Source organism: Thermobia domestica, chromosome 13, assembly GCF_964235325.1.
Source record: "Thermobia domestica chromosome 13, izTheDome1.hap1.1, whole genome shotgun sequence".
In the NCBI taxonomy this organism is placed as follows: Eukaryota; Metazoa; Arthropoda; class Insecta; order Zygentoma; family Lepismatidae; genus Thermobia; species Thermobia domestica.
The window spans coordinates 73,535,988-73,560,987 of NC_137466.1; the positions used below are offsets into that span (position 1 = coordinate 73,535,988).

General features: G+C 35.9%; 1 protein-coding gene across 9 annotated transcripts in view; it reads left to right on the forward strand.

Moving 5' to 3' along the window:
- Positions 1 to 25,000, forward strand: part of pyd (zonula occludens-like protein polychaetoid) — a 640,754-nt gene that overhangs the window by 552,719 nt on the left and 63,035 nt on the right. For all 9 annotated transcript variants that reach the window (XM_081735924.1, XM_081735916.1, XM_081735923.1 and 6 more), the window contains exons 3-4: positions 4,590 to 4,777; positions 22,082 to 22,348. In XM_081735924.1, coding sequence (XP_081592050.1) covers positions 4,590 to 4,777; positions 22,082 to 22,348 — 455 coding nt within the window. The remainder of the gene's footprint in view (positions 1 to 4,589; positions 4,778 to 22,081; positions 22,349 to 25,000) is intronic.

Below are 25,000 nucleotides of genomic sequence, written 5' to 3' on the forward strand. Positions count from 1 at the left end.
TATAGGCACACACACGCGCACAAGGGCTGCAAACAGGTTGCCTGGTCTGTGTGTGTCGCACTGTTTTGTTTAATCTAAACACTTTGTAGTTATTCACTCTTTGCTTCTACAAGTACCGTATTTTTGTTGTCTCTCTATGAAAGTATCTGTTTACGCTTTCGTTCAAAACATGAAAAATGAAATTGAAATGAAATATTTCAGTTTAACGTCCCACTATTATGCTCTGATGATTAAACCAAATGAATGATGATGGAAGAATTGGTGGCATGAGAAAGTGGGAAGAAACAGGACACGATTTTGTCCACCACTAACTTACTTGGTCAGGGATCGAACCAAGAACCGCGCCCCCCAGAGGTAAGCACTCTACCACTGAGCTACCGTGCCTCCAATTTTTGAAGAGAGAATTAAAAAACAAAAGAGTCAAATGAAATATTCTCGATTTGAACCTTTTGAGCTAAAAGCTAGATTTTCTTAATTTTTCGATCAACAAATAATTAGAATATCAACCAAAAGAAACATTTTACGTGGCCCTTAAGTGCCCGGCTATTTGAGGCAATCGCAAAGCGTATTTATTGCTCATGCGTACGCTTGGAATACGCTGACCATGTATTTAAATGTAGATGGCTAATCACAAACGTGAAAGCAATAAAAACGCGGAGAAAACGTCAGCTCGAGCGTATTTGGTGCATTTCGGAACAATAGACCACCTGCTGTGTAAAAGATTTCAAAAGGAAGGAAAAAAGGAAAGGGATTGTAGCAAGAAACAGCTGCTTGGAAGATGATTTGTGCAGAGTATTGGAACTCTGCTATTACATACCTGGACCTGGCAAAAAGACCCGGAAACCCTGACTGGCTCACAGTATGATTTACAACTCTGGTGAAAGTAAAATTACTGAATAGCCACCTTGGCCGCACTCGCTACAGGGGGTAACGATTTCTCAAATAGCCTAAGACTAAAACTGAGAAATAGTTATGAAACTTAGCTTAGGGCACATTGACCATTCCACCCAAACATACGCTCATAATAATACCAAACGAAAGATAGGGTTCTTTTTCACCAAAGATATATTAAATATAACATACCTTTTAAATAAAATTATATAAACAAAATTTAGTTCTACTTCCTAACGGGTAAGCGGTTAGCGTACGCACCTTTGACGTAAGAGACCCGGGTTCGATTTCCGGCGGGGAGCTCATGTGGTTCGGATTCCATGTTAAGCTGTAGGTCTACGCCTCATATAGCGTCGCTGGTGATAGGGATGTTAAACTAAAAATCAGTCCATCAATCAAAATTTAGTTTTCACGAAGTAAGTGCTATTAAAATAGAATTTGAAGATATCAATAAAAATCAAGCTAATAAGATTCCAATTCATTTAAAACAAATTAAAAATAATTCCTCACATAAATCAATGGGCTAAAAAACAAAGATGGCGCGGTTGTTTCAGTACCATTAAGAAAGGAAAGACGATAAAAGAGAAGTAGGTCGTCTTGACCCTGTGTAATAACATTAGCAACTAGACTGTGCAGATTGAGTAGGTTTTATGTGCTGTAATTGTTCATAAAAAATGTAAACAACATTTTAAGCAGATTACAGATTCGATTCCCGGTAGATTCCGAGCTGAACGTATCAGAGAAATAAACCAAGTTAAAAAAAATCTTCAATCCATTCGCAAGTAGTTCGTATATACATAAAGGTATATGGTGGGAATAAGATAATCTCAGAAACACGGAGAGTAAGCTTTGGCAATTTCTTGCGTTTATCCATTATTGATGTAGCCGTAGCGCTTTAGACACTGTAATAAAATATAGGGAATTTCCTTGCGTTTCCTCTGGCTATATATCAACGCTAATGTTATTAAAGAAAGTGGCTATTAGCCTGCTAAAGGATATAAGAAGGAAGAAAAAAAGCCGAGAGCAGCGGCGGTGAGGAAACACACTTAAGCTGTATTGAGTTCAGTGACATGTTTTCAAGCGGCCAACGTCATCCATTTAACCAAGACGTAAATTTGATTTTCTAAAGCTCTTAAGAGGCTAAGTAAAACTCAATGTTAGTGTCATCTGTGAACAGATTTTCGAATTAGCGTTTACGGGTTCAGTTCTCTGTGCCTTTAAAGGCGAGAGTTCCACATCGATTCCTGTCTTCAGATTCGCTTACTTTTTGTTCATGTAATACAATTCTTTATTGAAAAACAAGAGAGAGAGAGGGAGAAAGAAAGTACATCAGGTTTGTGAAGCGTTCATGAAGATCCATATTTTTATGGGTTTCTGCTTTCGTTCGATTATATTGATGATATGCGGCAGGGGTAAAAGTGGATCTGAAAAGGTAGAGGGGTGCATAACGTTACCCGATCCCTCTGCCTATCTTTGCCCATTTTTTTGGGGGGGGGGAGGAAGGAGTGGAGGGATGCTATAGATATTTTTGGAAGTCGGGAACAGTGTCCTCTCGCGTTCCTCTCATTTTTACCCTCGATATACGGGAATGTTCTGAATAATAACGAATATACAAAACTTCATAGTTATTACATAGATTGGATAAAAATTAGTGGCAACTGTTCTCACGTGAAAAGGCTTATTTAACTCAGCACTACAAGAGTTCCGTAGCTGACAAGGTAATGTGGCGAGTGATTACAACTGCTTGTTATTCAGTCAAAAGGAGCAGTGCCGTAAAGTAAAGGAGGAAACTGGAAACAGTATTTCAGAAAGCCGAACAACGTGTATGAATCAAGATTAATGTGACACGTGAGCGCAGTACACGACCATGTTTTCAGAGACCTTGTCACGACTTCTTGGTCAAAATAAAGGAACCGTTTCCTGGGAAGCATGATGACACAAGAGTAACCATCATCTGTGCTGTATGGCGATCCCTCCGAGGCATCGACAAATATTTACGCGCTGACACAGTACGACACCTTCCACAGGTATGGCAGAAAGTGAAAGAGATGGAAGATAATTAATTAAAGGAATGTAACAGTCGTCTTTCTTTACATAAAGCCAGGTATGAATCCTGGTTTATACAGGGACTTTTATTACATTATATGCGTAAAGTTGGCGCAACGACCGTGGAATGACGAATTTCGGTGAAACGATTACGTCATCCTTCCTTAGCATGGAAACAAAACAAAAATAGAAATATGCTGCCGTTCTGGATTAGTAACGTTCAGAACGTTGATATCCAGTGATGTGTACGAAAGCTTCATGACAGTGCTTCTGCGCACAGAGTTGCTTCTCCAAAGCTGTTGTTCAACAGTGAGGATTGCAGCTTCTTCAGTTGAATATTAATTGACATGTGGAACTGAATAACTTCGTAATGACCATAGTCACTCAGTGCTTGTGTACTGCATTGCTGATCCTAATTCTCGACCTACACCGCCATTCTAATGCCTTTAAATCACAGTTTTTTAAAAATACTTTCATGAACTACAGGAGAAAGGACTGGACATCCTACTCTTACTTTGTTTTCCTAACGGCCACACCTAACTACGTCAGGATAAGTGCGCTAGAATCTGCCGTTGGGCAGAATAGTCAAATAAGAAAATTTTATTTTAAGTACTGTGTTTTATATTACAGCATACTGTACATGTCTCTGTGTTACTTGCTTTATTAAGTAATTTGGGTTACCAACAGCACCTTTATATATTTAATCTGTTTGTTCGTGTGTCCATCGGGAAACACAAAAGCACCATCAATATTGTTGAGGATGTAGAGGGCGAAAAGTTAGGCACGCAGTTCTTTAATGGACGTGATCCATCCAATTGGTCCCAAGATATGGGCAATCAAAAACCGGTTCTCCGTGTATTCCTATGGGAGTGATTATCGATATCCTTATTTGACAGACTACCCGCAGCGCTGTGGATATTAGCGGTTAATATAATGCTCAAGATGCAAATGAAATATCGTGCGATGCTTAAAAAAAAAAAAAAAAAAAAAAAAAAAAAAAAAAACTTCGACAATTCTATATTTCTATTTTCGAATATTCATTCAGCTTCGTAAAATTTTTGAGTGGGGAATGGAGGGTGAGGAAAGACAAAAATTCAAATTTCAGTTTTAACGTTATGTACACTCATGTCCAAAATGATTGTCGCATACCTATAATTGTCTTCGTGTAAGAATATAATTTATAATGATTTTGCAGGGTATTTTTAATACTGATATCATGTGTATAATTGGGAAATGTATATTTGTGGTAAATTTCATAAGAAAAGAATTATAAATACGAAAATTAGATTGAGTAAAACAAAATGTTGCTACATGGATAAGAAAGTTTTATTTTCGTTTTATTGTTCCTATTTTTTGCTCTTTTGACATAAAACTTGCCAGAAACATGTCTTTGCGATTATACACATACTAACATTATATTAAATACTGGGCGAATTCGTTATCAAATTATATTCCTACAACAACATATTTATAGACATGCGACAATAATTTTGGACATGAGTGTACACTGACACTTTTACTACTTATAGCAGTATTATGTTCAATAGATAGCTTTTCTTATTAGAAAGAATCATATTTTAAATGTAATTGTGCAAATCCCGAGTTGTTGGTAAGGATAAAAATTAAGTACTTGTTCTTTGTTATTCTTTCAGAGTGAACGATAGAATTATAAGTGCCAATGGAATATCCCTGGAGAACGTGGATTATGCGACGGCTGTGCAAGTACTGCGAGACAGTGGGAATACTGTTGCTTTGGTTGTCAAGAGACGTGTTGTGCTGCCCTCAACTCCAGAACCTCAAACACTCAAAGTTTCACTCACCAAAAGCAAGAAGAAAGATGGTATGTGTTTGTTTTATTAATAATAATATTTTTATTGTTATTTTTAAATTATTATATTTTTGTACTTCTGTCTTTGACGAATGTTTTGTTGTTTGATTTAGGGATTTAGCTCCATTTCCAGTATCGAGGCTATGTAAGACATGGATTTAACGTGAAATCCGAACCCCATAAGCTCCCACTCCGACTGGAGAGTTGAATTCATCTGATAGCATTAGCTGTGACATCAACTCCTATGCTAATCAGAGAGATTGCCGTGGTGTATAGGTTCTACAAATATGCAATGATTAATTTGACTGGTACGCATAGTAATACAAGTAAATGGATGTAGGCTGCAGGGTGTTACACCTGGTCTCGATCCCTGATTTTGGCTTATAAAAATCAAACTATTGGTCATAATGTAATGACGCTTAGTGAAGTCATTAGAAATAGTACATCATGTTACTACTGTGCAACAATTCCCGACTGTGTCGCAACAAAGTAAAAGGAGTCCGTTATTGTAATTGATTCCAGCAGTTTGTCAATGCAGATCTGGAAATCCATGACTATATGTGTTCTCCCGTTTTGGCTACTGAGAATACATTGCTCAAAGCACTTCATCGTTTTATTGGAGAAAAAAATGGAGTGTTGTGCGCTTTCGCATTATTAGCTCTATCTTTGTTGATACAACAGCAAATATACTGTAGATTTCCATGTAGGAAACTTCCACGAGTTTGTAAATCAGTTCGATGACGAGGAACTTCGTAATGACTAGTTTAGTAGAATTGCGCCAATTCACACATTTCCAATACCAGTATGCAGGAAGTTGTGTCCTGGAAAGATCGTGTTAATTTTCAAAGAACTTTGACCACTCAGTTTCCCTTCTTTATGGGGCATGCTGAAAAAAATATATATTGTAACCATACTCAATCAAGGCACTGTAAGACAACCTTGAGCGGGAAATTAATGCTGTGACTTCTGATGCATTGATAGACTACATTCCATAATATGGAGAGGCGTGTAAAACATGATTGACACATGGTCTGTTTCATGCTTCTTATGTGATCAATTCATTCTTAAGCAAGGCCGGCTCGTCCATATAGACAACCTAGGCGGCTGCCTAGAGCAGAAACATTTAGGGGCGGAATAGCAGGCATTTTTTAAAGTACGGTTTATCAACATTAGCCAAAATGTAGGTGCGTCAGCGCCCTACACGTTTAGGAAGAGGAAGTTAATGACAAGTGGGATCACCCAAGATCAATTGCTGCTCACGTATATGGAGCGGGGCAATATCTATCTGGCCATAGTACGTTTGTGTTCCCACTGTTCATTCTATGACTAAAGATCTGTATTATCTAAATATCCGGAATCCGATTGCTCGCAGAAATGTCACTGATCTTAAGTTTCTACATAAGGTAGTCAATGGAAATTTAAGGTCTGAAGCCCTACTTCAAGAATTATCCTTTCACATTCCTACCCATGTAGCACCAAATTTACACCTCTTCCACCTTTCCCGCCCTAGACTATCGATTATTCAAAGGTCCTTTCACAGAGCATCAGATTTATATAATCAGATAAGAACTGACGCTGACATTTTTAAGCTACTCCGCTTTTGACAGTAATTACACAAATTTAAAATAAACTAAAAATGAATTAAGAAACTTCATCTTTGCTTTATCTTAACCATCTTTTGTTTTATATTTACATAGGACATGGCCATGGTGTACATTACAATAAAACTTTAATTTCTGATTGCCCTGTGGTTATATTAGTAAAATTTCATTCCAAATGCCACAGCAATACAAATGTTTTAATTGGATCATGGATTACTTATTAATAACATAGAGAGAGAGGCATTGGGAATAAGTTTTATTTTATTTAATGCTTAAACAAATGGTAACAATGTGGTAAAAATGTCAGGGGTGACAAGGCTTCACTTTCATTTGGGTTTTGGGGAGAGAAGGAGGTTATGGGGGCGCAGACATTTTTTTCGCCTAGGGTATGAAATATCCTAGAGCCGCCCCTGTTCTTAAGGAGAATATGCTTTTGATACGTTTATTTGCCTTGTACTAACGAGCGGCATCCAGCTATCTGGTGATGGGCTTGTAAACAAGATGAACTCATATTGAGCATAAACTTTATGAAGATAAATAGAAATACCTTTTTTGTTTGTTTGTTTGTTTGTTTAGTCTGGTTAAAATGATGACACTGACACTTTAGTGGAAGAGACGAAAACAGTAAGTTGTGATGCTCTCCTACTTTTTCTTAATCTAGAGCTCTTTCGTGGTTAAGCGGTTTGCGTACGCACCTTTGGCGCGGGAGATCCGGGTTCGAGTCCCAACAGGAGCTCATGTAGTTCGGATTCCACGTTAATCAGTAGGTCCCGTCTCATATAGCGCTGCTGAAAGGGACATTAAACTCAAAATCAACTCAACTCAATTTTCCTTAATCTATTTTAACAATCTCTGATGATTGCTTTGCTGAGAGTTCTCCCATAACGAAAGCCCCTGACAATAGATAGCTGTTAGTTTGTGGGGTATGTCACAAAAGTATACTCTTCTATCACTTGAGTCGGAACTAATCAAAACTTGTTTGTATATTTATTATGTTTACAGTTTATTCTGGGTGTCCATAACTTTTTGGACTCCATAACTAGTTCAAGCGCCGCGCCATCTTGAAGTTGTAGCAGTCTGTGGGAACAATTACAACGTAACAAATGTGTTTTATCAAGTCGATGTAACCTGCTTTATTGTGCCTAACACTAAATCTGAGTATGAAAGGTTCAGTATACGGTAAACAATCCACTACTGCATTGTATGTACCGAAAACTCACAGTAACTGTACAAAGTGACGACCGGCAACCTCAATTCACGTAGCAAACATCTAAGGAAATTTTGCCCAAATATCCCCGGCGTCTCTTGCACTACCAAGCAGAAAGCTAGGACTCTTGCACTATCAAGCAGACAGCTAGGACTCTTGCAAGCAAGTCCTCCTCGGATTCTACTGGTGATTCATACACCAAGGACCTTCCTGCCTTCGTGATGTACGTCCGAACTATTGGAGACTGTATTTCTAGATGCCCGCGCGAGAATGTGGATGCAACATGACGGATGCACTTCGATGTGGATGTTCGCCATTATTCGGATACAACCTGCCCTAATCATTGGATTCAAAGATGAGGTTCCATCCGGTGAGCAATGCACTTCCAGGATCTCAACCTTCTCGATCTTTTCCCCTTTGAGGACACATCAAGTTCTTGATGTATGAATCGCCAGTTGAATCCGGGGATGATTTGCGTGCAACGAGTCCTAAGAGACGTCGGAGATATTTGAGCAAGTGAGGCAAAATTTCCTTATGCGTTGTGCTACGTTGGTCGAGGTTTGTGGTCGTTACTTTGTGTAGTTACTGTGAGTTTTTGGTACGTACATTCCAGCAATAGATTGTTCATGCTAAACCTTACATACTCAGATGTAGTGTTATACACAATAAAGCAGATTACATTGACTTGATAAATATATTTGTTATTGAAACATCGTACTTGTTCCCACAAATTGCTGTAACTGCAAGATGGTGTGGCGCTTGAACTAGCCTTTTTCGACCTTCGGTTTCCTATCTCAAAATGCGTATATTGGACCCCTCTATCATCTGTATATATTTGACCCAAAATGTTATGGACACCCTGTATAAATCTTAATAGCATAGAATAAAATAATCTAATTATCTCGTCTGAAATTAATTATAACAATCTTTCGTGTGCTTGAATAAGTACAAGGTAATATTCTTTCGATAGTATCTATCATTCCCACGTTAAATTCATCGGCAAACAGAAAAAATGAAATAGTTAACATACAAAATCGGTGTACACCAATTCTTTCACAGAATTACTATTAGTGCAAATAGCCTTTCCCTTGCAGCTTGATGTATTAGCATTAGGAAGGCGATTAACGCTAACGCATCTCGAATCGATCAATGTCTGTGTCGGATGTCATCTTGATGTGTCAATTTCCCCTGAGGTTTACCTTTCCCCCGAAAAAAAAAAAAAAAAAAAAAAACATCTTCCGCGATAGTACAATATATAACACCACAACGCAAATGATATTGTGTAACATTGGAATTTCGTATGTTTCTGCACTTAAGATTAATCTTTCTTTCTTTTTTTTTTTTCATCTTGTGTTTATTAATCTTAAATACAACGGATACGTGATCCAACTAGATTATGTGGTATATGCCAAATACACGAAGATAATAGACAGCATAGACAGCACACGTGATATTAACCTATATTGTGTAAGAGTTTTAGATTCCCAAACTATGCTATGCATAAGTATAGGAAGTCTTATAGACGGCTGGCTATGTCCGTTCGTCTTGCTGTTCAACATGTATCCGAGCAAAAACGACAAGAGATATCTAGAGGCGTTTTCTGAATCGATTCTGATTTCTGCGCCGCAAGAATAGGTTCCTTCTCCTCCGTTTAGCCCTCTATTCAAACCGGAAGTTATTAAAGTGAATATTAAAATGAACTATCTTTGGTTTCAACATTTGTCGCTATATATATATATATATACACAGTAGAGTCTCGTTAATTCGAACTTGGATAATTCGAAATATTGGATAATTCGAACAGAAGTCCATTCCCCTTGAAAATTGTATTGAAAACAATAGTAAAAAATCGTGGATAAATCGAACTTTTGAACCTATGTTTTGGATAATTCGAAGTAAATACAGCTGAAAATTTTTAATGTTGGGCAGATGTAAACGGAGAAATACAGTTTTAACGTATTTTTAGTTATGCAGATGCAGCCATAGGGAAGAGTAATACAAAATAGAAAATCTAGGTAATGATAAAGATGAAGGTGAGTTGGGGAAGAAGTAAAGATAGAGAACGTGTGAAAATCTCATCTTGTTTCAGAATTGGTTGAAAATTTAAGATGAATTATTGATAAAGTCAACCAAATGTTATTAATATCGTATTCCACGCAATACATGAAATTCAAGATTTATTGACCGTACAAAAACAATCAAATTTAAGCAAATGAGGTTTACGACTTCTTAAAAGTGAGAACAGAAGATTCTAATTATTACTGGAGTTTAATTGTTTGGGCTATTCAATGTATGTTCTAGTGTTGTACTAAATATATTTTCCATTGTACACGTAGTTTAAATTATGTGGAGTCAATGTCGTTTGTTAGTTTGCGGGATTCGATCACGGAAATAATAAGCTGCTTTAAAGGTAAAGTCTACACCGTATGAATATGGTTTTGATGCACAGTACTTTGGTTTGTTTGTTGTTATATATGTGAAAATGAATGTTGTTGGATAATTCGAATTTTGGATAATTCGAAGTTTTTTCGTGTCCCCTTGGACTTCGAATTAAAAAGAGTCCACTGTGTATTCATATATATATATATATATATATATATATATATAGGGTCGGATCTAGAATTTTCTGTGGGGGTGCACCAATAACTACCAAAACATTTGATTTTTTTTTTAATGCCTTTAGACATCTGTGGTGTGATTGAGGAATCGCCCTGGAAATGCTAAGTGTCTGCTCTCGGTGCACTCTTTTCTTTTAGAAAATTGACTTATGCTGTTGATTTTGCAAAATTTCCATTTATTTTAAGCTCAAACGGAAACACAACAGATTTTTTTTTTTCTGAAAGTGTTCGTATTTTCACTGGTAGCTTCTCATTTTAGGTAGTATATATTTACAATGAAGGGGGGGGGGGGTAGTGTACGTGCACTTTTGTACTCCTAAATCCAGCCATAGTATATATAAAGTAAGGGATAACGTTAAAGTAAGGGATAAGGGATAAAGTAAGGGTAAAGTAAGGAGTATATATAAAGTAATTGTTTTTTGAGGGGGATATGAATTCAGCGTCTGAGGAACAGGTTCTATCTTGGATCTTATATCCAGTGGCGGATCTAGCCCGGGGCCTGGGGGACCTAGGCCCCCAATTTTTTGAGAGACGAAAATAGCTGAAGCTATTATTTATATAGTTTGGGAGTTTATAGTAAGCTCATGGTATACCTATCATATACGCATCATAGTAAAAATGCTATCTGCTGGATGCGTTTCGTAACTACTTCGAGTAAGCTGTAACTGATAGAACTATTATTCGTCCATGGGGTCGCAAGAAAAATAACCTGGAAAGTTGGAATTTTTGAAGTGTTGCTTATGCAGATTGTAAAAGTGCCCACGATTGGATAGATTTCTAATTGCACTTTTTATACTAATTTGAAGACGCTGAATCCAACGTCTATGAGGTGCCTAGAAAGTGATCTTAATTTTGGAATAATAATAAATATCCCAACGTTGAGGTCATTTTTCTTGTGACCCCATGTACGAAAAATACTTCCATTAGATTCAGCTTGCTCGAAGTAGTATAAAAAAGCACAATTAGAAATTCGTCCAATCGTGGGAATTTTTTGCAATTGGCATTATCGTTAGTTCTTTGGCAACGATTATGTAATTACCGACAGGGCGAAGGGTAGTGGTTAAAGTTTTTGCGTTGCAGTCGGGAGGTTCCGGGTTCGAAGCCGATGGTAGCCATCGTTACAGATTTTTCTTCAGTTTGGGGATGGTACCACCATTGAATATACAGTAGGTCCTGGCCGATTTTTTTCCACTTCCTTTTTCATTCTTGCTGCTGCTGTTGTGGATTGTGGATGATTCCAGAGTAAATTGTCCTGGAACGTTATAACTGGAAGTTTGTTAAATAAATAAATTAATGTAAGAATATTTGTTTATGTCATTTTATGTAGTAACAAAGTTCCATATAAAGGCATAAAGCCATTTTATACTGAAAACTATTATGGAACTTTTCGGAAAGGGAACTCATGGGAAAGCGAGTTTGGAAACAAGTGAGACAAACGATATTGTTGACCCCATCGCGGTATAATAGCAGAGGACTTAGCTTTGGAATGTAATTTCGATTCCATATTATTTCATGTTAACAATCTTGAGCTTACACCAAAGCTATGTAGTGTTCTGGATGATTGTTACCACTTTATGATTCTATGTTTTATTTCATTATTTCTTTGTCTGTATCGACCTATGTCTGATGTTGAGTGTTATCTTGGTCTATTGTGATGACTGATTTAGCATAAAGAGTACAGAGGCTGTTCTATTTCCATTGAAACAAACTTGCAGGCAGCGACATCTGTCAAACTGGATTTCACAGAGCAACAACTCCACATCTACTTCAGTTTGTTCGGATGGAAATTCATCAACCTCTGTATAATCATATGGCATTAAAACTTTCTTTTATTTAATTTAAAGCAATACAGTTGATTAAGCACTTTTGGTAGCTACTATATACAGCAAACCTTCACTAGACATTGTATGAAGCACTACCTCTGATAGCCAAGTAGCAGCAGAGTGGTTTTCAGAGTTTTTTTACTTCTAATTTTATTGATTCAGCTTCTGCTCTCAAAGTTGATTTTCGCAACTTCATGTCTTAAGATATAGGCCTCCCCTCAGGTTCAATGTCTTCTCTCATAGTATCAAGGGAAAATGTCAATTCGATACTGTTTTCTTTAAAACCATTCAAATCGACTGACAACGATTTTCTTGCCATGCTGGTAATTAAGGAATGTGTATTTTCTTTCTCATCTCTCTTCACTTTACAATTGTATCTTATCTCAAGGACGATTTACTGATATTTGGAGACACACTTTAATTACTCCTGTCTTTAAGTCAAAAAACAACAACAAAAAAAAAAAAAAAAAAACTACAATGCCATTTCTATTCTTCCTGTTTCTGGATCCATTTTTCTTGTTCTATTTTCTCTTATATGACGCCCTCTGCATTTTTTTTATCAACATGTACTTTTCAAAGGGCAGTCAACACTAACCAATCTTACATTATTTTCCGATGCTCTTAATAAAAGTGTAGATATTATATACATTGATTTTATCAAAGCTTTCGACAAAGTTAATTCGTCCATACTCTCCACTTGGGATTTCTCCGATTCAATATTAAAACTATTAAACTCTGCAAAACAGATATAAATCGTCTTACATGGATTTCGTTTTATACATCAACTGATTACATGAAGAATGACACAGGGTTCTCACATTGACCCTATTGTTCAATATACATTAATGTTCTTGCAAAAACTATTCATCGTGCTTTGCTATTTCTTCTCCCGAACTTCAAGATATCTTGAACTTCAAGATATAGAAAGCTTAGCCACATGGTTATAGTGTTCTTGTATGGATATTACATCATTGTAGACAAATGCACCACAATAACCTTCACAAACAGTGACTCTTCCAGACATGTTTTTTTGGGGACAGTGGCCCCCAGAGCTCTCCGAGTACTCCCGCGGAGGAGACCAGTATAATACATCTATAATATAATAATAAATAGAATAGTACCAGCAGTGCCTTCCGAATACTAAGTGTGCACCCCCTGGAACATTTTTTTCTGAAAGAAACACTGTTCACAAAGTGAATTACTATCTCTTCCTCTCGCTCCTTTTCTATCAACTGAACCAAATTAAACATATCACATTCAGTGTTTGATTTAGGAGTGTATTTCTCATCATACTTTTGATTCAATGAACATATTAGTCGATTCCAAATTAAGCTTCCTTCGGCAGACTTTTCTTTTTCTCGTTCAATTCTCGACGTTCATACTGATCAATTTGTATCCTACATTAGTTAGATATACTCTAGAGCAATTTAGGACTGTATAATCCTTCTTTCATTCAATATTCTTTACGTTGTTTCATTCATTATTCAGAGTACTTTTTTGCTGTTCATCTAAGGGATGTGTTTCCTAATCATTAACCTCCTTCACAATAATAATCGAAACAAAACATTAAGTATACCTAGTGCAGTTATTCAAATAATTTAACAACTGATTCTGTCATATAATCAGTATAGTAAATTGACTTAGTGGTAATATTATTACTATATGAAGAGAAGTATGTTGCGAAATCTGAAGAGAAAGTCAATAAGTTGTAAGAAAACTTGAGGAAGAGCTGTGAAGAATATGGGATGAAAGTAAATGTTAGAAAGGCAAAAGCCCTGGTGATTGGAACGAAGCGATCAGTGTCAAATATAGAAGTAGGACGGGAGAAAATAGAACAAGTGACTAGTTTTCGATACCTGGGTAGTATTATTATTTTAGTGATAATATGAAGTGTGAACGTGAAATAAAAGCAAGGATAGGAATGGCGAAGGAAGCCTTTAGGAGGAAGAAAAGACTGTTTGTGAGACCTTGAATAAAAAGTTGAAAAAAAAAAAAGAGACATAAAATGCTTCGTGTGGAGTATTGTACTGTATGGGTCAGGAACATGGACATTACGCAAAAATGATGAAAAACGACTGAAAGCTTTCGAAATGTGTGTATGGAGAAGATTGGAGAGGATTAACTGGGTCGAGCGGAAAAACGAATGAGAGGGTATTAGAGGGTGGGGGAGAAAAGAACAATTTTAGGTATTATTAAGAAGAGGAAAAGAAACTGGTTGGGACATTCGCTAAGAAGGAACTGTATAATGAGGGACGTTTTAGAAAGTATGATGGCACGAAAGAGAGAGAGGGGGCGAAGGAAACTAGAATTGATGGACGGTATCAAAACAAAAAAATCGGTACATAAATAGAAGAAGTTAGCAGAAAACCGTGCAACATGAAACATTCTCAGCTGCGGCAAGTGACGTGCCGATAATGACAGAATACCCATGATGATGATGATGATATGATTATATTATTACTTATTCCAATCATACTATGATACTAGTAATAGTGACAAAGATTAAAAATGAAATTAAATCTTTGAGTTTTACGTCCCACGATTATGCCGATTAGACTAAAGGAGACGGTGATGATGAGAGATGAGTGAAATAGTGGAATGAAGAAAGTGGGAGGAAACGGGAGAACCCCGAGAAAATCCACGAGCACGGTGTTTGTCCATTACAAAGTGCACTTGGCGGGGGCTGGGATCGAACCCGTGACAAAGATTAAGTCGTATATTAGATCTAGAGGTGAAGAGACATTTTCAACAACCCGTTTTGGGAACGTGAGGAATTTTAACAACTACAGTAGTTCGGGCGAACCGGCTGAGTGATACTACTGAGTGCAAATCTTTGTTTACTTATTTAATTTTTATTTGAACAAAGTTTCAGCATCCATTTATTGAATTTGATAGAGAGAGAGAGAGAGAGAGAGAGAGAGAGAGAGAGAGAGATTGGCAGGGGGGTTCTTACAATAACTACTAAGACTATTGTACACTTATGTCTCGAGGAGAGAACATTTCGTCTTAATTGCTCAACCTTTTTCGTAATGACAATTATATTTCATGCAATGATATTTTATCTTCACACATTCAATTTTAATAATTTCCTGTGTGTGTGTGTGTGATTTATAGAAAAGCAGTTTATTATACTTACGATGTGTTCCGAGTTGCATAAAACTTTTTATAATAGTGATGTTCAAATTGAGAGCAAACAAGGAAGATGAACTAATATCATAATGATAAGTTAATTGAGTTTCTGGAAGTCTTTAAAACGTGAAAAAGCAAGTGAAACTGTGTACATCATAATGTTCGAAAGAAGGATGATCACGCATAAAATTTTTCAGATAAATATTGCGGTTGTTTCAACATGAATGGTGCTTTTCGAAGTAGAAGAATGGTAAAGAAATAACCTTCTAATCCATTAGTTTTTATTACGTGTGAGTAAGTATATTCACGTTTGAATAGTGACAGATGAACGTAATTCCAGAATAGAGGGAAACGTTACACACGGTCTTTCAAAGCGTACATCACCAATATATTTTGTCTTGAGTGGATGTAAAACAAAAAAATAAAGGAAAAAAGAGATTCCTTAAAGAAAAAAAAGTAGAAATAAAAGAAGTAAACCTAAAAATGGGAAATTATGTGGTTCACTTGCTGCCTGCCCTCTCGTAAACTTGATCGAAAAATTCTTTCAAGCGTATTATAAGGGCACATAAAACTGTTACAACGATTCAAGTCGGTAGCTTGTTTTGGTCACAAACAAGAAGACATGTTGGAATAACGAACATAGTCAAATACCATCTATCAGTTGAAAGTTAGGATAGTTATCGTTGCATTCTCTATGTATATCACGCGAAGAAATTTAAAGAATATATATATATATATATATATATATATATATATATATATATATATATATATATATATATATATATATATATATATATATATGCCAAAGGATGCTCTTTTTTGCTGACTTATTATGCAATTCTGCATTTTCTGCAACATTTGAGCGTAAGGAAAAGCAAACCAGGTTGTTTTCAATCGTCTCACTAGATTTCTTCCAGTGACATTTTTATGCATCCATACACTAGCGTATTAGGCGAAAAGGAGGTAAAATCTATTCAACCTAGTGGAGAAGTAAGGATTTCTCTATATACATTCATTTAAATATATATATATATATATATATATATATATATATATATATATATATATATATATATATATATATATATATATATATTGCTAAAGTTACTGGAAGTTAAAGTTATAGAACCCTATGCATCATTGTATAAAACGCGCGCGAGAGAAAAGCATTTACGAGTAAAATATCTGTGAGTTATATGGTAAATCTGTGTGACATTTTTTCCTCACTCACTCAAAAATTTAGAATACACATCAAATTTAATTTTGCACCACATTGTTTAAAGTAAGTAATTTTTGTGGGGGATTCAGTGATGGCACGCCTTTCAACAACATACGCAATAATAGCCTTTTCATTATTTACAACCTGTAATTATATAGTAATTATAATTTGTGTATGTTCTTAACCCAGGTTTGATCTCCGGTTAAAGTTAATGTAATTCTGGTTTTACATTTAAATGGAAGCTTCACATATATTTATACACGCTAACACCAACAGAAGAATCTGTTCTTCGCACGGAAAAAATAAGATTTATGCAATATGCTTGAAAGATATATACACACACACACAAACTTTTCTAGTTTCATGATGTTTTTTTGATTCAAATTCGATCTCACTAGAGTTAAGAATAACTCTTTTATAATCGCTTCTAACTACTTTCAGCAACGTCAAAACGAAGTCAGTCCTAATAACTTTCAGCAATGTTAAGACCAAGTCAGTTTATTTTGTAGCACCTCAAAATGGCGGATTCACACCAGTTTGTTGGAAATCGTTAGGAAAAATATTTAGTCTCTCCCCATGAACTTTCTCTCTTTCTTCGGTGATGTCCATAGCTGTGTTTTGCAAGTTGATATGCCCAACAAATTTGGAGTTTAGGCCAATGTTGAGAAAAAAAATCAAGCTTCCTTTCTCTCCTTAGGGGTCGAATTTCACAAAATTCTGTTTTTTTTTCTTATCCCAGGATAAAAGGAAAACACTTTGAACAAATTTGAAGTTTCTATATCCAACGGTTTCAGAGAATTGGTGATGTATGAATAGACATAGGTCTGGAGATGTATGGTGGTTTAGTCAATACAGCTCCGATTTTATATTAGCAAGGAACAAGTGCATAAGTGTACAGTGAAATCTCCTTTTACAGACACTGCTCAATAACGTACACCTGTATAATATGCACAAATATTTGTGTCTCGGCAAAAATATGTGTTATTATTGGAGAGGACCCTCCCTTTTGTGGACACACTCAAGATAGGGTCACGGACAATTGTCTTTTACCCCCCAACACTGTAATAGCCTCTTCATAACGGACAGGAATTATTCTCAGGTCATACTTATTTAGCACAGAAAGTACTTTCTGCAATTTGAAAATAGATCTTCAATTGTCCCTTTAACGATTAAGCAATGACAAGCAAGTTCCGATCAAAAACTAGTGTCAGCAGGAATACATGGCAGACATCTTGCAGACTTCCTCACTCCCCCTCCCCCCAAAAAACTCATAAAAGGTCATGGTGAGTTATTTCTGTCTACATTTTCAGTATTTATTTTATAATAACTTAATATTGCTACTTTTACTTTTAATACAGTCAGTACGCGAATTAAGGAATATTTATGAGGTATGAATTGTACTTGGGAATTTTGCAGTTCACGCCCATATAAACACTTCCCTCGTCAGATTTTTTTTTTTTTTTCACAGAGCGAGTTTCATCTCTCATTCCCCCTCTGTGATTCGAACTCAAGAGTACAGTATTTCGATCTTAGCTATTTCCATTTATAACTAATGTATTTACTATGTACACTGCCTACTGGATATATAGATCACATGAGCTGTGAGTAATCTAGGTATGTGTAACCTCTCTGTAAGGGACACTTCGCATGTACGGATAAATCATTATGACCCATCGGTGTCCGTTATTGAGATATATCTTTTTCTGGTTCTAATTCATCAATAATAAACTATCCTTCATAAGTAACTGACACAGTGGTAGAGCGTTTGTCTTTCGTGCGAGAAATACCTGGATCGATTTCTTTGGCTAATTACGTCCTAAATGGTCTAATTCATACTTAAAAAAACCTCTGTTATTTTATAATTGCAGTTATACAATTCAGATTTGATCATTATAATTTTGTGGTAACATTAAGAAGAGAGAATTGTTGAGCAATGAGATATGAGTCATAATAATACTCTCAACTAAGCTGTGAAAAAGATTGTAGTAAACTCTTTAATATTTCTCCCCTTCGCCATGTGAGTTCACGGCAATCGGCATTTTGAGTCCGTATGTTGTTTTCTTCCATTTTCTTGTACAATTTCATCCAATCAGTTCCTCCATAATCATTACTTGTATTTATCATTAGTTTCCATCTAGTGATGAGCGCCAAGAGTCTTAGTCTTGTAGTTTTTGCAAGAGTTTTCCATGCAAGACCAAGACCAAGACCAGGAATCCCGATGCAAGACTAAGACCAAGACTCTTACGCAAGTCTTGCACAAGTTCTAGCACTACTTGATTTATATATATAATGTATTTCTTGGTTTCAGTAAAATTGCTGCTGAAGTGAATGTGTTCCCAGTAGTTTATGCAATCCATGTGAGTCGATCTTTCCCTGTAGCATATAGCTACAGTATGTCATTTTCTGAATTTGTTTTTCGCGTTTTCTGTAGATATTGCTCGTTTTCAAGCCACACAGGTGTCATTTTGCACCATGTGAGCTTGTTTGGTGGACAAACACCGTGTGCGTGGATTTTCTAGGCGTTTTTTCCGTTTCCTCCTACTTTCTTCATTCCATCATTTCAGTCATTTCTCATCGTCACCGTCTTCCTTAGCCTTGGTGCATAACCGTGGGACATTAGACTAGATACTTCATTTCATTTCAAAGCATATTAGTGGTATTCTTCCAAAACTAAAGAGGAATGTAGTATTGAACATCGGTAATTCCGTACGCCATAGGTGTCGACTACATGGGTATGGCCTTAGCTCCGAGACATGTGACCGCAAGTTTGATTTCGTGGGCGGATGCTTATACGTTGAATAATTGTTTATAAGCCTGGAATGTTAGGGGCAGTCGATCATTCTTACATATCTTCCCTCCCCTTTTATATATCTTAAGGGCAGATCGACTCACATGGATTGCATAAACTACTGGGAACACATTAGCTTGGCGGAGGGAGGGAAGGTATATAAAAATGATCGAAAATGACGAATATTAGTGTCAAATCCATAGTTTCCGAGGTCACTGAGTTGAATACTGGCACTTCAGATACCGTTTACGACCAAATTCAGCTCCGTAACTTAGGAGGGGGAGATGCATAACAATGATAAAAATGACCAAATATTAGTGTCGAATCCATAGTTTTCGGCGTCCTACTTCTGATCCCGTTTAAATGTAAATTTAAATGTAAATTCAGCACCGCAACTTGGGGAAGGAGGAGAGGAGAGAAATATAAAAATAATCGAAAATGACCGATATCAGAGAGCGCTTTACTAATAGTAAAAAGTAACTGACTAACGAAATATATTATTATTATTATTATTATTATTATTATTATTATTATTATTATTATTATTATTATTATTATTATTATTATTATTATTATTATTATTATTTTAGTTTAACCCAACGAAGTGGGTAATTGATGCTAGTGATCCATATTCACATGTGAGACTTCAAATAACTTGGAATTTGATGCCGTTATTTTGTATTTCTAATACAGGTCAAAAGTATGTATATAAATTGAGTTTACACAAAAGACAGACAGTTGAGTCGCTTTCAGTTTTTACTCAAATTATTCTAAAATATTAAGAGGTTTGATTATAGTAATTATTATTTTTATATTTTTTTCTCTTTTTGGGTCAATATTGCTGAACATATCATCATCATCATAATAGTTAATTCTGCCATTATTGGCAGGTTACTTGCTGCAACTGCAACGTTCGGTGATCTTCAGCTAGTCTCTTCGTCTTGCTGTAGCAATTTTCTGTTTTAATACCTTCCTTCAATTACAGTTTCTTTTGCTCCCTCCCTCTCTTTCCTTACACAATATCCTCTAGCACGTCCCTGATAATACAGTTTCTCCTCAGCCAATATCCCAACCAGTTCCTCTTTCTCCTCTTAACAATACCTAAAATTCTTCTTTTTTCCCGCTACTGGTAATATTTCTAACACCTTCTCATTCATTTTTCGTTCAACACAGCTAATTCTCTCCTTTTTCCTCCAGGTTCATGTTTCGAAAGCCTGCAATGTTTTCATCGCTTTTGTGTAATGTCAGTGTTTCTGCCCCATAGAATACATATTGGAATCAGTAAAACAAAATCTCAATGTTTAATTGGAAGTTTGTTTAATACAAAGATTAGGTAATCGTGGTTGAGAAGAAAAATCCGACGCCTTTAGAGTGTAAAAATAATTTTGCAATTCGTGGTATTTCAATAATCTGTGCCGTCTTGATTTTCTTTCATGCGTCTCAAGGGTAGCCTCCCCGGTTTGGAAGCCAGTGCGGTGTTCAATCTGTTAAAAAAAAAGATAAACATATTACGAAATGTTGTGATTTATCTTATCAGCAGTAAAGCGTAGGCACTCATTAAAAAAAAAAAAATGAAGGTCATCACCTATGTTGTGCACTATCATCATACACGAAGGTAAAACTATATTACATGTAGAAACTTACATTGTATTTCCGTTACGATTGGTGCATTGTAGGGTTTATTACCCTTATATCGAGAGTCAAATTTACTTATGGAAAGCATAAGATTTCTTAAATGCAAGGCTTGCAAGACTCTTGCAAGCAAGACCAAGGCCAAGACCAAGACTGGGTGTGCAAGACCAAGGCCAAGACCAAGATTGGGTGTTCAAGACCAAGACCAAGACCAAGGGTTCCAGTGCGAGACCAAAACTAAGACTGGATGTGCAAGATCAAGACTACTCCGGTCTTGGCCTTGGTATTGCATTTGCTCATCACTAGTTTTCATCTACCTAAACGACATAATTATGGAATGTTCATTTTCGTATCTCCCTTTTTCCTCGCGTTTGTTTCACACCATACGTGCCTTCGGTACTCTTGTGGTCCCATATCTTTGATGTGTAGGATTTTTAAATAATAAAAATAAATTTCATTTTATATATATATATATATATATTCTTTCAGTACCATTCTTTCCTTTGCTGGTCTTTTATACATCTGTATAATGCTGTTCAACAAAACACAAACTTTCTTCTATTCCAAAACATCTTTTATCTTGTCCTTAAATAGTGCTTTGTTTCATATTGTCAATAACTTCTAGAAGCAAGTTTGAGTACAATTGTTGTCCTTTTAACAGGATTGCACATTTACAAAAATAAATGGAATCTTTCTTTCCAGAGGCACAGTGATTCAGAGAGCTTGCCTCTGGTGCTGCGGTCCCTGGTTTGATCCCCATGCAAGTAAGTTTGTAGTGAACATCTGCTCGTGGGTTTTCTCTGGGGTACTCCCATCTCCTCCCACTTTCTCATTCCACCATTTTTCCTTCATTATTCACTTGCCTTAATCATCGTCTCTCTTAGCCTAACAGGTATAATCGTTGGAGGTTGAACTCAAAGATTTCATTTCATAAGAGTGTTGAAGGAAACGGAGAATTCAGGGAAAATTACGGACACGATCTTGTCTATCATAAATTCTAATGGCCCAGGATCGAAATAGCGACCTTTCGGACTAGAGATAAGCCGTCTACCACTGAGTCACCGTGCCTCCAATTGCGCACCCAGTGACTCACTATATAGAAAAGATATGTGCTAATATATATATATATATATATATATATATATATATATATATATATATATTAAAATACTTAGTTCTTCAAATCTAATATATACTTTATAATGTTTTGAGTTTAATATATGAATTTATTTTAGAATATAATGTAAGTGTCACAATGTATTAGCAAATGTTAAGTTATTTTCTTCAAATTTACAGACTTTGGCCTCCTACTTGGCTGCAAAATCTACGTGCGAGAAGTTGTCAGCAAAACGTTAGCAGAGAAGGATGGTAGCATCCAAGAAGGTGATATTCTTCTCAAAATCAATAATCATTCCACAGATGGCATGACTCTAAAAGAAGCCAAGAAGATGATCGAGAATACAAAAGAGAAGCTGAGTTTGGTCATCAGGAGAGACCCTACGTCACGGGTGGGGGATAGACATGCCAGTCACAATACCTTTGAACCCACTTCATTAGCCAAAGGTATTAGTACATTTCTCTGTTTTAAAACTTCAAATTACTGTAGAAATTAAACATGGTTTCAGTGATTGGTTAAATAGGATATACGTTTTAATTATACACAATATATAATAACTTCAGAAAAATCTGATCCGACTTCAAAAATGCACTAAAATTCTTAATAATAATAATAATAATAATAATAATAATAATAATAAAGTGGTTAAAAGCAGAAAATAGTTTGTTACTATTATATACAAACATTTTTTGAAGTCGTCCCAAGCCGAAGAAATTAATACCTATTATTAAATTATTTTAATGGTAAGTTTACATGAGGCATCAATTTCTTTGGCTTGGCACGACTTCTAAAGATATACAGGATGTTTCAAAATAACACCGACAGCGTTTGGAAGGTGATTCCTGACCTGTGATAAGACAGAAAGTATAGACCAACCTGGGTGCACAAATGCTTCCTTTCGGAGTTATAGGTTGCCGAATACATGAAAAAATGAACTTTAAAGGTCCATAGCTTAAATACTATGGGACCTACCGTAGTCGGGTCAAGACTGCACTTAGGAACTAATATGTGCCTAATCCAAGTAGTCATGTTTCAGAATCCTTATGTACTTCCCACCAATTTTTATAGAGGTAGTTGGTGAGTACTTCAAATTATAGGCCGGTAGCCAAATTCTTTTATAAAAATTGTTGTGTAAGTATCACAGGATTTTGAAACACTTTTGGATAGCGCATATATTAGTTCCTAAGTGAAGTCTTGACCCGATTACGGTAGGTCCCATAGTATTGAAGCTATGGACCTTTAAAGTTCATTTCTTCATGTTTTCGACAGCCTATAACAGTGAAAAAAGCATTTGTGCACCCAGCTTGATCTATATTTTTTTGTCTTAAGTGTCAGGAACCACCTACCAAATATTGTCGGTGTTGTTTTGAAACACTCTGTATATAATAGTAATGAATTATCTTCTGCTTTTAACTGCATTATTATTATTATTATTATTATTATTATTATTATTATTATTATTATTAGTAGTAGTAGTAGTAGTAGTAGTAGTAGTAGTAGTAGTAGTAGTGGTAGTAGTAGTGGTGGTGGTGGTGGTGAGCATTACTGACTAAAACAAGTTTCTTTTCAGAAATAATTTCCTACATAAATTAATACACAAAATGCTCACAACTAGTATGACGTATATAAAACCTCACCAAAACTTCTGAATCTTGCTCGTAACTTCCCAAATCTGTGATCCATATGAGAGATGTATATTAACTACTCAATGCCCAGGTTTGGTACAAAGTGCAACTTCATCTGCGAGATTGTACTGTACTGCGATGTTTTGATGTTTTTCTTTTCTTTCTTCTGTCTTTCTTTCCTTTTTTTTTTTTAAGTTTACTGAGTGATCGCTCAGACTTTGCCATCATCAGAGATGAAGTGAGATATAGTTGGAAAACAGTAAACAAATTCGGATCACTATTAGCAGTGACACTAGTTGTCTTTGTGTGTGTGTGTGTGTGTGTGTCGATTTTTGTTATTATTACCCAGCAAGAAAGTAAAGTTTAATGCACTATCAACTGAAAATTATTGAATATTGTCAGATCTTTTTTGTTTCTTATTCCACTCTATACAGTGTGCTCGCAATAAAGTAGTCTTTTTTTTTAAAAAAAAAAAAAACTAACCTGAAAATATTAGAGAAAATACTGAGGAAAAGTGTGTAGTAATATGAAACCTGAAAAGTGGATTTAGGTACAACGTTAATCTTCGACACTTAAATGGACCCCTTTTCCGTGGATCCCCTGCATTGCGGGTCCGTTAGTTACGCCACTGACAAAGACATATATTTAAAATTGGTGTACGTATTACGAATTTATACGTGAACATACGCACAGTACACGCGGTATCAGTTGTTGAGGACTTTTATGGTCTTAACTCTAAAGGCTCTTACCAGATCCTGATTTCATATATATATATATATATATATATATATATAATATGCGAGTATGTGTACATTTTGAAATTAGAAAAGAATAATCAATGTGCATACATCTTATTTAACAATCACCAGATACAGCTCAGAGGCCATTTTTTTAATACTGGATATAACAACAACAACAACAACAACAATGGAAAGGATTTGGGAAGGTATCGGTCAGGGCCTGTTTAGTAGATACCATCCCTGCATTTGTCTGGTAGGACTGAGGAAAAATCTGGAAAACCCCAGTCAAGATGACCGGCAGCGGGAATCGAACCCACGACCTCCCGAATGCGAAGCCAATGGTCTACCACTTGAGCTACTTCGCTCGCTTTGTTGAAGTTATGCGTAAACGTAACACAATAAAGTCGGTTAATTATGCTATTGATACTCTCAGCCGTTGAGGAGTTTAATTTTCATAGTTTATTCCCGAAGACGATCACCAGCTCGTAATGAAATCACCGCGAAAACAAAGTAAATCAACAAAATTTGTGCACATATACAATGTTGAAATTATGCGTGATCATACACACAGTTATGATACTCACATTGTCAGTCGTTGAGTGGTTTCATACTGTAGCTCCGAAGAGTACTATTAGATTCTCATGATCTTTACGTGAAATCACTGGAAAAGTACTCTCTTTCAAATCAAAACAGAGTAATCAAGATCGGTGCACCAATGTAGAAGTTATGCGTA